Source organism: Pollicipes pollicipes, unplaced genomic scaffold, assembly GCF_011947565.3.
Source record: "Pollicipes pollicipes isolate AB1234 unplaced genomic scaffold, Ppol_2.1 Scaffold_6138;HRSCAF=7277_pilon_pilon_pilon, whole genome shotgun sequence".
NCBI classification, from domain to species: domain Eukaryota; kingdom Metazoa; phylum Arthropoda; class Thecostraca; order Pollicipedomorpha; family Pollicipedidae; genus Pollicipes; species Pollicipes pollicipes.
This window is the reverse complement of record NW_023596818.1, coordinates 18,914,315-18,926,698: the sequence shown is the minus strand read 5'-3', so window position 1 is coordinate 18,926,698 and position 12,384 is coordinate 18,914,315. Positions and strand designations below refer to the sequence as shown.

The following is a 12,384-nucleotide window of genomic DNA, read 5'->3' as shown; positions in this document are numbered from 1 at the left end:
TCGCGCGATGGAGGGCGTGCGAAAAGAGCTGAAAGTCTGAACCCTCTTTCATCCTTCTCCCGCGTTGCAATAGTTGCATCCCGGTCGTATGCCAGCGTGTGAACAACTGAAGTTACACTATCACGAATTGAAACATACGAGACGTGACGATCGGCAGTGTATTTCGTCCGTCTGTTCAGGGTGAAAGTGATGCGAGCGTGTTCGTCAATGCAATGGAGGCTCGTAGTTGAGGACACACAAACATGGACCTTTGGTCGCATGGGTGTCTCCTTATTGAGGGAAGTCTTCAGCAGCAGCGTCGTGACGGTGCTCACTCGACGATGTATACGCTTCCTAGGAAGCAGTCATGAATCACGTATGAAGATTCACACACGAACAGATAAATAACGTATCACACCGCACACAGATAACTACATCCATAAATAGCAGGATATATGAACTCCGCACCGTCATCACAACACTGCCATTTTTGGTCATTTTGCAACACCTCTGCGCGCACGCGTGCTTTTCGCAAAACAAACCAAAGAAGGGCCTGCAGCAGTGCAAGGTCGTGCGTGCTTGCAGGCTGCTGCAGACAGGGGAGCCGAGCCGGAAGGCACATGTGAATCGACCCGGTGATGCCACGGGCTCGTACGGACGCCTCGGCGCATTATGATGCAGCGTTCCTCGCCGCCGATGGCATAAGCAGTAAACACGGATCCGCGCAGTGGACAGACGGATGTAAACAGCCCGGCAATGGACTGAGTCGGCTCCTGTCAGTGCCGTTTACGTGTCGGTGAAGTGGCAACGAGCAGACGACATGTCCCTCACGTCTGACACGTGATGAGCTCACTCTGCCACTGGCGGACACAAGGCGGGCGCAGGGCGGGCACAGGGCACCTGCCCCGTGCACTTCCCACCCTGCCCTCAGCAGTAGAACACATGGTACAGGTCACGAAAATATCAGCTAGTTGGCACGTGCATACTACAGTGTTCTAAGGCGTTGCCGCATGTCGACTGCAAGCCTGGCGGCATTCTCGGGACACTCCTTCTATGAAGCGACAAGTGCGTGACAGAAAACATCAGGGTTAACGGGGAACCCCGGGGGCGGGTCCCACCGGCCATACTCTCACGCCGTGTCCGTGGCGCCGCCCCCGGACCTGTGCCCGGCCGCGCGCGACGCCAGCACACGCTCCTGGCGCCTGTCGGCACGTGACCTCACGACACAGCCACGCCGGGGTGAGCCGGCGCCGGTCTTGCCCGGCGTCCCCCCCCCCCTCCCCCTCAGTCCCGTCTCAGGGCGCGCTGGCGTCTGTTATGATAGGAGCTGACGACAAGCAACGGCGTCATCAAACGAGGCAGCTGGAGCTAATGGGCAGATTCTGCGTCCGCCCGCGCCGGGCGAGCGACTGCAAGCGGCGTACGTCTGCCCGTCTGCAGACGCTGCCGTCTGCGCGGGACGGCGACGCTAGCTCGCCCCGTCTGGCTCTCGGTCCATATCCGCCTGCTCTCGTGTTCTCAGCCCGCAAGTGTGCGCTCTCTCGCTGCGGTATGCTCCCGCTCGCCACACCGCCGCATTCATGCGCTCCCTCACATTCAAGTCCACTGCGTGACACGCACCTACCCCCCCCCCCCCCCCAGCATCCCTCCTCCCGCATCCCCCCGCATCCCCCCCCCCCGCATTTCTCCCCGCATCCCCCCGCCACAGCCAGTTCTTTGCGTCTGGTCTGAGCGTCACTCAGCTTCCGTTCGCTTTCCGCTGCTCCAGCATCTTGAGCCGCTGGCTGAAGCTGAGGTTGGCCGGATCGCTGGCCAGGTAGTCTGTGCTCGCAAACTTGGTGCCGGCCACCGCCAGCGGCTCCTCCACGTCCCCGGGCGTGCTGACCGAGCGGCGCATCTCGCGCGTCTGCGACCATGCGCCCGCGCGCAGCTGCGCCGGCTTCTTCTGCGCCGCCGGCGGCGCGGGCGGCCGGCCGGCGGCGCGGGCGCGGCCGGCCGGCGTCATCGGCGGCGGCGGCCCGCGTGGCAGCGGCGGCAGGCGCCCTGGGCCCCGCGCCTTGCCGCCGATGTGGTCGGCGGAGCCGGCCAGGGACCGCGTGGCTTGCTCCCCGCCAGCGCCGCCCGAGCCGGCCGAGCCGCGCCGCCCGGACAGAGGCTTCGAGACCAGCGTTTCGGCCGGCGGCGGTTCGGGCGTCGGCGCCGGGACGTAGGCCGGCGCTGGCGCCGAAGACTCGCTCTTCAGGCTCACCGACTGGCTGAGTGTCTTCTCGGTCAGCCTGCGCACGCTCTCGGACGGCCCCTGCAGGCTGACGACCGAGTTGGCGGCCGGGGCGGCGGCGAACGAGAAGCGTGCCTCCTGCTGACCGACGAACGGTGGACTGCTGGGTGCGCGCTCCATCCGGTGCCTCTCCGGCCGCGCCTCCACACCGCCGAAGCTGCTGCGCTGCGTCGCCTCGTGCGCCGGCGGTGTGCCAATGGTGAGTTGGGCCGGGCGGGCGCCCGACTCGACCGAGGGCGCCGCCTTCAGCTGCGGCGAGTAGATGGCGCTGCGGTGTCGGTGCGACAGCAGGCAGAGCGCCGCGTCCAGGCAGGCGGCTGCCAGCGCCAGCACCTACCGACAGCGGCGGCGGGTCACGCACAGGCTCACCGGGTATTACGTCACTGAGGGCGCCCGATGGCGTATGGCCCCACGCGGACACCTGCAGCGTATTTATTTACAAAAGATGTAGTCCTACACGGGCTTACTTAGGGGTTAAAGAAGCATGACCGATGCTTTGTTTAGGTGCTTAATAGATGGAACGTGACCACTTGTACCATCTACACTCTAGCTCTAATTGGACGAAATAAATTTGTGCCCCGCTACTGTCAGGCAACCCATTGTATCATTGTTTTATACGTTCACTTGCATTATGGCGGATCGTGTGCGGCGTCCACTGTAATCACGACGATTATCTGATCTGATGAGCGTGATGTCTGAGCGTCCGGGGCAGTTGTTAATTGTCAGCATTGTTCATTCAGACAACCGCTATACCTTTCGAAGTTATGTAACAGATTATTTGTTTTTACTCAGCTACTCCAGCTTTGGCGGACCAAAATCCTGTGGCCGCTTTGCAGCTTGGCTTTATTCTATACCCGGCTCCGGTGGTGGATTCATATTTACCGCTCTGGCAGGCGAAGAATATCGCCAAGTTGTGAGGGAGCCAGAGAACTTTGGTCTTCCAAAGCTGGCGTCGCTGAATAAAAACAAAAACATCAATAAACCCAGCTGAAAAACCTTCCCTGATGTAACAAAGTTTTGTTTCATATTCGCTTCTCCACACATCTCGTTCGCATTTCACTTGCCCCCGAATTCCTAACGTCTCGGTACCACATCGCGGATGGTTGCTTGTTTGGAGCCGGTTGTCATGGTGTGGTTGGACCACAAGCATGAGAGTTTGTGCTTGGTTCAGGCAGCCACCGCCGGCAAACCGTCCAAGCAAGCTGTTCAACGCAAAAGTGAACAAAGTTCAGAATTGTAACGTGTTCGTCCCAAGTTGAGATAATAGAACTACCTGACCTCCCTGTAAAACCAAACCATTTTACAAGCATGAATACGGCAGTGGTATGTACAAAAGTGTTTTCAATTGGTCCGAAGCAAGCTTCACCCTCTTGCTCTTTAGTCGCCAGTGGAATTGTAGTAAGATGAGGCGTTGTCGGGCACTGGTCACTCACAGCCGTGAGGATCTTGAGAGGAAATCCTCGCTCCCTGAACAGATAGTCCATGTTTCTGCCGACAATCTCGGCCATGTAGACGATGCTGGCGACCAGCCAGAGCCCGGACATGACCCCGAACGCCAGCTCGGGCTGCAACAGAGAGGGGGTGGGAGACAGGTCATGGACGCACCACGTTTGGCCAATCACAGGGCCTCAGGGAGCGGGAGGCGGGCCATCAGGTCACCGAGTGAGGTCAGTTAGAAGCGACCTGCTTGCAGCCTTGTATTGCAGCCTTGAAGCATCGAGCAATCTTGATCGTTACAAGTTTCCCACGGAAACGACCAACGAAAAAACATGAGGTATTGAATCGCCTAGTCTCCATTAAAAGGCGGACTTGTCACCAGAGTCGAAAGGAATGCCTTATCGTCATTCATATTACCCATGCTAATGACCGCCACCGTCTCCCCTGACCACGAACGTACTTTTCCAAATTCCAGGAAAACGGGCACTTCGCGTGTATAATGGCGTGTTTAGTCACTAAACACGAGGACGCAAGTCTGCATCTCTAGCTCCTAGAACATAGTGATTCCGTGAGACACTAATCAAAATGACTAGCAATTTGCAACAATGCTCGCCAGGTACCACGTGCTTGGTCTTTATTTAGCCTTCTCGCTTGCACTTTTAACATCGACGTTTCAAGTGCAGCACCCAGTGGTTTCCTCATGTGCAGCTGGTAAAACCACGGCTAACACCGAAGGCGGTCTAGTTTAATATCTGGTAATTATCTATGCTGAAGTTATCGTCCAGGGGCTACGTAGGTAAATAACAGATATCGATAAATAAAAGACAAAACATTAAAACGATAAGACAATGGAACCGCCAAAATGTAGGAAACCGTGCAAACGCTCTATGCGCGGAGCAAGACATCAATCAGTGCGCTACATGCCGGAGCGTTTGCCATTCCAACATGATTTCCAACATGCGCACAAAACTGGGTATTATTGGAGCCACTCCCATCGGAAACTCCAGACTGTCACTGCACCACCGAGACACAACTTTTGCCAGCTGCAAACGCCGCGAACGGCCGTATCACGCGGCCGTCTGGATCGGCCCGCCTGTCTGTTATCAGCTCGAATTCCGGCACGACAGGAAGGAGAGTCCGTGAGCGCTGCCGGCCGCCGGAAAACTCGGCAGGAAAGCAGCAGCAGGCGCGGTGGCCGCCAGCGGCGCGGCGCCGCCGCCAGCGGGCCTCCCGAAGCGGCGGCCTGGCGTCGCCCCTGCCGGCACGGCCAGGCTGCAGCGGCTGGGGGGGGGGGGGGGGGGCGGTGACCGCTGTGCCCGCTTCGAGGCACGGCAGGCGAGCGACAGGCGCGACTACGCGCGGGAATTTCGGGGCGGCGCCGCTGCCAGCGCGGTTGTGAAATGGCAGCCGTTTCCTCCCTCTCTTGCTCGACATAGATGAAGCGATAGGCTGTTCGCACGCCGAACCACGTGGAATGCGGTTCCGGGTGAACTGAATCGCATGTGTCTAAGTTTGCACAGAAAAGAAAAATACTGGGAGTGGCGTAACTCGATTTGCTCTGCACAACTGCACGCTACACGTCATCAGCCACTGTGATGCTACCATTACATTAACCGGCTGCCCGCTTTTAAACAGATCCTTCTCTATTCTGACCGGTAAATGGCCAGAATAGATGTGATCTCCTTTACGATATGCGGCCTGCATCCCCATCTCCAACTCCCATTCGAAATTTGGTGGAAGTGCAATAAGTCTGTTCAGTTTTGAACATGAGGCAGGCTCAATCCAAATGTAAATCCAGGATGTGGTAGTATAGGCAGTGCACTACCCACTTGGCATTCTCAACTGATTTAGCGAGACGGCACCACGCATTACTGTCCCAAAAGTAGCTCAAGCGTGGTATAACCCAGGACCGCCTGGCCAAGGGATGGGAATCTGACTACGGAGCCCTGAATTCAGGGGTATCGCTCTCTAAAACTTTCGTCCGGATTTCGTCCACTTAAATATTCATCCTCGATGTTAAGATTTTTTAAACAGCTGTTTGATATTTTGGAGATTCCAAGTTGTTCTCCTGTGCAAGAATGACTTCCTAGTTCAAGTCAATGTGGGCTGCCTTTTGTGAAAAGCTTAGAGTAAAAAACATTATTGCATAACATTATTGCATAACTATATCATTCAAGGAAAAACATTAACTAAATTCGAGTAAGGAATCACTGATGACTACCACTGTCGCTGATCGTGCTGTATAACGACAAGAATCACGATCAGGCAACAAATACATGTGCGACGGTTGGAGAAAACAGGCGTTATGTTTTGTCTGGGCCACCCTGCACTTTTTGAAGATGCCACATATTGCAGTCAACTGTTCTTTATCCCAACCCAAGTGTTATCACTTCAAAAAACTTGTGAAACATTTGCAGACCGGCTTAACATGTGAAACAGCTAGTATGACATGAGCAGTAGATGCCTACAAGATGTTATTTGGTACAAAAGTAACCTGATACTAATAGTTAAGACAGTAGTAATGGCCTTAGTCCCCGGAGAAAAACCAGGAGAATGGAGACAAAGATGTGTTGATGTTTCGGCAGCATGCGTTTATCGAAACGAATAGCAGAGGTGAATTCACGTAGCAGAGCAGGAAATGCAGAAATAACAGAATTCGTATAGCACAAATATTAATCAGCAGAAATCTCCACACCAAAGATTCCGATAGCAGAAAGTAATTCAGAAAAGAACTTATTCAGAACTCAATTCAGAATTCACTCCTGCTATTCGTATTGATGAAGGCATGTTAACGAAACATCAAAGCGTCTTTATTTCCATTATCCTGGCTTTTCTCGGAGGAATGAGGTTATTGCTACTGTCTTATCTGTGTGAATAATGTGCCTCGCAAACGCACTTAACAGCTTACGTGTTACTAGTAGTGATGTTGTGAGGTTTCTTCTTCCCCGAAAACTAGTGGTTAAGATAATTGGTCTTCATTTATTTGGTTCAGTATTTCCTCTTTGCTCATATGCGGTGAGAGGGCTCAGAGGAGCATTGGGGGGGGGGGGCAGAGGGGGGGGGGGGGCTCAAATCAGCATGGGGAGAAGGGCTCAGGCTCCCAGAACGTGGAAAAGATGGTACCCCTGCCTGAATTGAAATGTTTCGGCACACCACTTCGTAAGGTAGCGATCTGAGACCGACAAGACAGGCTCCGAGACTGGCAAATCTGGACTGAGGACTGGGGCTCCGAGACTGACAAATCTGGACTGAGGACTAGGGCTCCGAGACTGACCAGCCATCCTAGAAGTAATCGATCATACAACAAATGTTCTGAAGCTGGGATCAGACCTTCGAGTCCCAAACTCACCACCAGGCCAGAGGCCAGAGTTCGCCGCCACCGTCCTGAGTTAAGAGTGCTGCGCTCACCTCCAGAGTGTCAAGCTATTCGAGTGTTAGCTCACCTCCAGAGTGTCAAGCCATCCGAGCCTTAGCTCACCCCCAGAACGTCCAGCTATCCGCGTCTTAGCCCACCTCCAGAGTGTCCAGCCATCCAGGCTTTCGCTCACCTCCAGAGTGTCCAGCCATCCGAGTCTTAACTCACCTCCAGAGCGTCCAACCAGCCTAGTTTTAGCTCGCCTCCAACGTGCCGAGTCATCCGAGTCTTAGCTCACTGCCAGAATGCTGTGTATCCTGAGTTGTTAGTTCTGTGCTCAACGCCAAAGCTCCGAGTGTAAGGATGCCGAGCCCCGAACTCATCGCCTGAACCCTTACCCCGCAGTCTGGCTCAGCATCCTGAGCTCAGAGTCAGAATTCTGCCTCCTTAACTAATCGCCGAGCCCTCAAAACGGTATCTGGTTCCGAATCCTTCACTTGTCACCATTTGAGGCCGGGGTCCCGAGTCCAGAGTCCACCAGAGTCCCGAGAGGAGAGTCCGAACCCGATTCTCGAACTCACCGCCATAATCCCGAGAACAGAGTCCAACTCCGCCTCCTGAGCTCACCGCCAGAGTCCAGAGTCCAGGGTCAAACCCCGACTTCTGAGCTCCGAGTCTCGAGTCCCGAGTCCGAACCCGACCCTCAAACTCACTTCCAGAGTCCCGAGTCCAGAGTCTGACCCCAACTCCCGATCTTACCGCCAGAGTCCTGAAGAGCAGCTCCTGTGACTCGGCCGAGGCGAGCACGGTGGCCAGCAGCAGCGTTGTCACCACCATGCACGCGACGCCAGCGATCACAAAGAACGCCTCCGGCCGGAACAGGTCGTAGCCGGGCACGTGCACGCCTTGGTACATGCCCAGATAGTGGCCGGCGAACGCTACACACAGCACCGACAGCGCCTGAGGGGAGGAAATCGGGCTGGTCATCAGGGGACACGCACGCGCGCACGCACACACGCACGGCTTCTCAAGGAGAGGTCGCAAGTCCACTAACGTACTGGTTGGTTGCTCGGGTACTTTTGGTGTCGGCCTTGATTTTGAACGATGACTGGTGCACGTGGTTTGCTTGACCTCAGCGCGCCTCTTGCCTAGAATCCTGGACAGTGTCTGGGTCCACGCTCATCATTCGTCAGCTTTGTTTATGGCATATCGTCCGCCTCCGTGTACGTTTCGTTCGTAACCGCGCGTGAAAGTAACCGTGTTCGTTTGCTCACGGAAATAGATAACGCTCACGATCAATGCCCACGAAAATAGAATAGAAATAGTCGGCACTACAAACGGAAATACGAATAGAAATAGCTGTCCGCAGTTGTTAAAGCAAATACCTGATCGGACAAAGCTGTGCAATATATGGACGGTCACAGGTTCATGGAATGGTTGAGGCGAGGTATGTGTTTTGTCGGATGAAATCACTGCTCAGACTACCGTCCTTGTCTGGTGTGTTGGTATGTATTGCACATACTGACAGCATGTATTTTGTATACCGATAGTACCTACTGTACATACCAACAGCATGCACTGTATATATCAACAGTATGTTTCCTACATATTAGCACACCAGACGGGACGATATGCCGAACAGTTATTCTATCCGCTTTGACGGGAGTCGGCGCATTGAGGCCCGCGGTTTGCGTGACCGCGGCCCGGCGACGGTCGTCGCGACGCCCACAAATCGCCAGTTCCGGTGAGTCAGCGCGGCACCTCGCTCAAGCGAGACCGGTTTTTACGCGCGGTCGGACCTACTGAGTAGGCAGTCTTCCGGATATAGACTGACGCTCGCGCGGATTTGCCGGATACGGATGTTCGCTCACAAATCAGGAAGCATGACGTCACGAGCGGCTACCTGGCTTTAACAAGTGGTGCGCGGTGAGCGCCAGGTATTGTGCTGGTATGCTATGCACAGATGCAACATAAGGAAATCAAATGTGATGTGGCTGCAGCATCCGGGCTATCGTCAGGGAGATGTTTTTGGTTACTCAGCACCGGTAAAACGAGCCATTTTGTACGATCAGATTTCCTCCACTAGGACGATCTGTAAGACAGTAAGAGGAACAATCGACAACGCTGCAATGTGACAACGGACTAGTTACGCACACAACCCCGTCCGCAGGACTCCTGCCCGCTACCGCTACCTGCCATCACTCACCAGCGACACAAGGTGGAGCATGCCTGTCAGCGAGGCCGCGTACCGCCAGGGCCGCGTTTGTCTCAGCGAACCCCACTGCTTCCCCACGCCGTCCGGCATGCCAGCGTCCTCCGTGCCGTCCTCCGCGCCGTCCGCGCGATGTCCTCCGGCCGTCCGCCCTTGCAGTCCTCCGCGCCGTCCGCCCTCTCAGTCCGCTCCACTCGGACCGTCCGCCCTCACAGTCCGCTCCGCTCGCACTGGCTCGTGCTGTGCGCCGGGCTCTGCGCGCGGCACGGCTCTCGGCCGCCGGCGGCGCTGACTCAGACGGCAGCGGTGGCGGCGGCGGCTCGGCCGGCGTCCGCGGAGGAGACGACCCGCCAGTGATAGTGGCGATTCGAGCGAATCCACTGGTGGAAAGTTGCCGCTGTGTTCCCGCTGCTGCCTCGCCCTCCCGCCGTCGCCGCCTCCCGCACTGTCTCCTGTTCGCCCTCTCCTCCTTGCTTCTCTCGTCCCGTCGCCCCCTGGCCGCCTCCCGCTTACATGACATTGGCTGGATGTTTTCAGTCTGCTTTTATGTAAATAAATTATTGGACCACCATCGCTTTTGAGCATCTGTGCTAACCTCTTAGCCCCTTTGATGCGTTACCTGACAGCCCATTTCATTCGTTTTTATCGCAGCCCCGTACTTCAATGGGGCTTTTCAATTCGTAAATGGTCGCTTCGATCCGCTCGAGGCTGGAAGAGGCTGTAGAGAACAGTTTACTATATTAAATTCGCGCATCCCAGACCGAACAGAGACCTCCGCAAGCTGAGGTGGGCTGGCCGGAAACCCCGGAACCGTCACCACGGTGCCGCTGCCAAATGGCTGACAGGTCAGAGCGCTGTCATGGCCAGCAGAGGTCTAGCCGCCAGGTCAGTCAGTAGAAGTCACACCGCCAGGTCAGTTAGCAGAGGTCACGCCGCTAGGTCAGTCGGCAGAGGTCTGACAGGGCGTCACAGGTGATGTGCTCCGTTCGTAAATGCGGGAAGCATATGATCACGAGAACCAGATGAATTCTGACCAGGCCATCTTCGGAGCATGTAATTTTGTTAGCTGACAGCTTACAAATCTTTGATTGCGTACTACATCATGTTATCACTTTATGTAGATGGCGTCAAAACAGAGATAAAAAGGCATGCACTTTCGAGAGCCAGCAGCAACAGCTTGCAGCAACACGTTGGAAGCTTTATCGTCGACGAGTGACTTTACAACTTCTATTGTTTTACGGCCTTAATAGCTTTGAACAAAGCATTGTGAGAAGCGCAAGTATTTTGGGTAGATATGGATATTAATAAACCGAGCGACACGCCTACAAAGCCTTGATTGCCCCATCTACCTCAGTTTGGAAACAGCGCCTTGCATTCTGGACCGGTTTCAAAAGGTGAAACTGACCACTTCCAGGTGTGTTATTAGCGTACTTGTGGGTCAGACAGCTATAAGATTCATTCGTGAGTTGTGGCCGGTCCATGTGCCTGCATTGGGCTGTCAGTTTTACTTCTTCACCTGATTTAGCCGCCGATATTCGACAACATCCTAAAACGAGTGGTTGTATGTCTTGCGCGTGGAAGCGCTCCGCCGTCCGCCCACTCAGACGATATTTTTGCGGCGCGATTGTCCAGGCTGCTCTCAGGAGAAAGCAACAAACTGGGAAGTCCGCCAGGCTGTAGGCATCGTGTCGTTGCAGCATGAGGTCGTCGAGGCCTGGACGCGGTTTCTACCCACATTTGTCAACTCTTCGCGATTTGAAAATGTGACGCTTTTCTTGAGGATTCGGCGAGAGAACGTGCAACGGTGCAGGAAACGCTGCAGTGACGCGGCTGCCTGGGTGCAGCATGCCTCACGCTTTATGCAGCACGGCTGTCGGCCTCTTCTTGTTGCAAGCTCCTGTACCCCACGAGCCTGTGACCAGCGGTTGCAGCGACGGAAGCTGCTAGCAGGCGTGTTGCCCGGTCCGGCGCGCGCTGGTCTCGGTAACAGCAGACCGGGTGGGCACAAGTCGCCTGAGGCGACGATTGTCTCAGTTCAAGCAGGGCGCATTCGGCTCGCTACATGGCTGGCGACTGAAGCCAACTCAACTCGGCTCGCTAACCGGTTGGCGGCGACGTCAGCAATTTAATAAGGATCGAATTGTCCTGCCGGCACGTTATAAGTAGCGGGCTCCACAAGTCGCCGCGTTGTGGAAGCCTGGTCACTTGTGACTCGCGTACTTGCAGCGGGTTGGTTTAAGAACCAACGGTTCTTGGGACATCCAACGAGCCCGAGTATTGTGAAAGCGCGGCTATCCCTAAAGGCGTCAAAATCACGTTACCAGCATGAGGCACTTTGGCACCCTCCAAAAACCGGGCATGCACAGCACGGCTTCAGAGGTAACAGCTAAAGCTTTGAATGAAACGACAAGGGTGCGAGTGAGACGTCAGATATCTTCGGCATTTCCTCTCAGCCGTGAACGCTTTTGCCAGGGCATTGACTTCGCGCCACGCCGTCGCTGTAAAGCCGGTATGGCGAGCCCGCCATCCTCACAGTGCGTATCAATACCACAGCATTGTCTCAACAACAGGGCGAGGTGTGGTGGACGTTCTGCTCCGTTTAGCGCCATCTGAGACCTTCGGCGTCACACCACTGTGCCGTGGCTGGCGGTGCCGAGCGAAGCGGGGCCGCGAGACATCGCGCACTACATCCCGGCTTCCACCACATGACTCACGACGTTGCACGGCCCCTTTCGTCCATGCGGAGCGTTGGCCATCTCCACGGATGCTTTGTCCTGGTTACTGGCTGAGCGCAGTGCCGTGCCGCACGTCCCGTGGTCCGATGGCGGCGCACTCCACGCGAGCTATGCTTTATCGTCCTACTACGCGATGGATTGCATTGCTCGTCATTTTAACCCCGTCGTTGCAAAGCGCAACGACCACAAAGTCCATTCTGTCTATCAGCAGCACTCGCAACCCGCTTCCGAGGAGAGCCGCTATATAACTGAGGACGCGTGCTCGTGCGGCCACTCCTGTACAGTAGCGTCTGTCGAGTGCTGAACGTGACAGAGTCTCTTCTGACGCAGTTCGCGGCTATTTGTCTCCTAAAACAACACCCATTCACGATTCGGCGCTCTGCGACAG

At 55.5% G+C, this 12,384-nt stretch overlaps 1 protein-coding gene across 1 annotated transcript; it reads right to left on the bottom strand.

The window, feature by feature from the left end:
* Window positions 1–1,717: 1,717 nt before the first annotated feature.
* Window positions 1,718–9,672, bottom strand: LOC119105407 (uncharacterized). Its single transcript, XM_037228873.1, has 5 exons — window positions 9,256–9,672; window positions 7,809–8,009; window positions 3,691–3,822; window positions 2,036–2,590; window positions 1,718–1,885 (listed from the first exon to the last, which is right to left on the bottom strand). The coding sequence occupies exons 1-5, from the start codon at window positions 9,352–9,354 to the stop codon at window positions 1,718–1,720; spliced, it is 1,155 nt and encodes a 384-aa protein (XP_037084768.1). The 5' UTR covers window positions 9,355–9,672.
* Window positions 9,673–12,384: the final 2,712 nt, after the last annotated feature.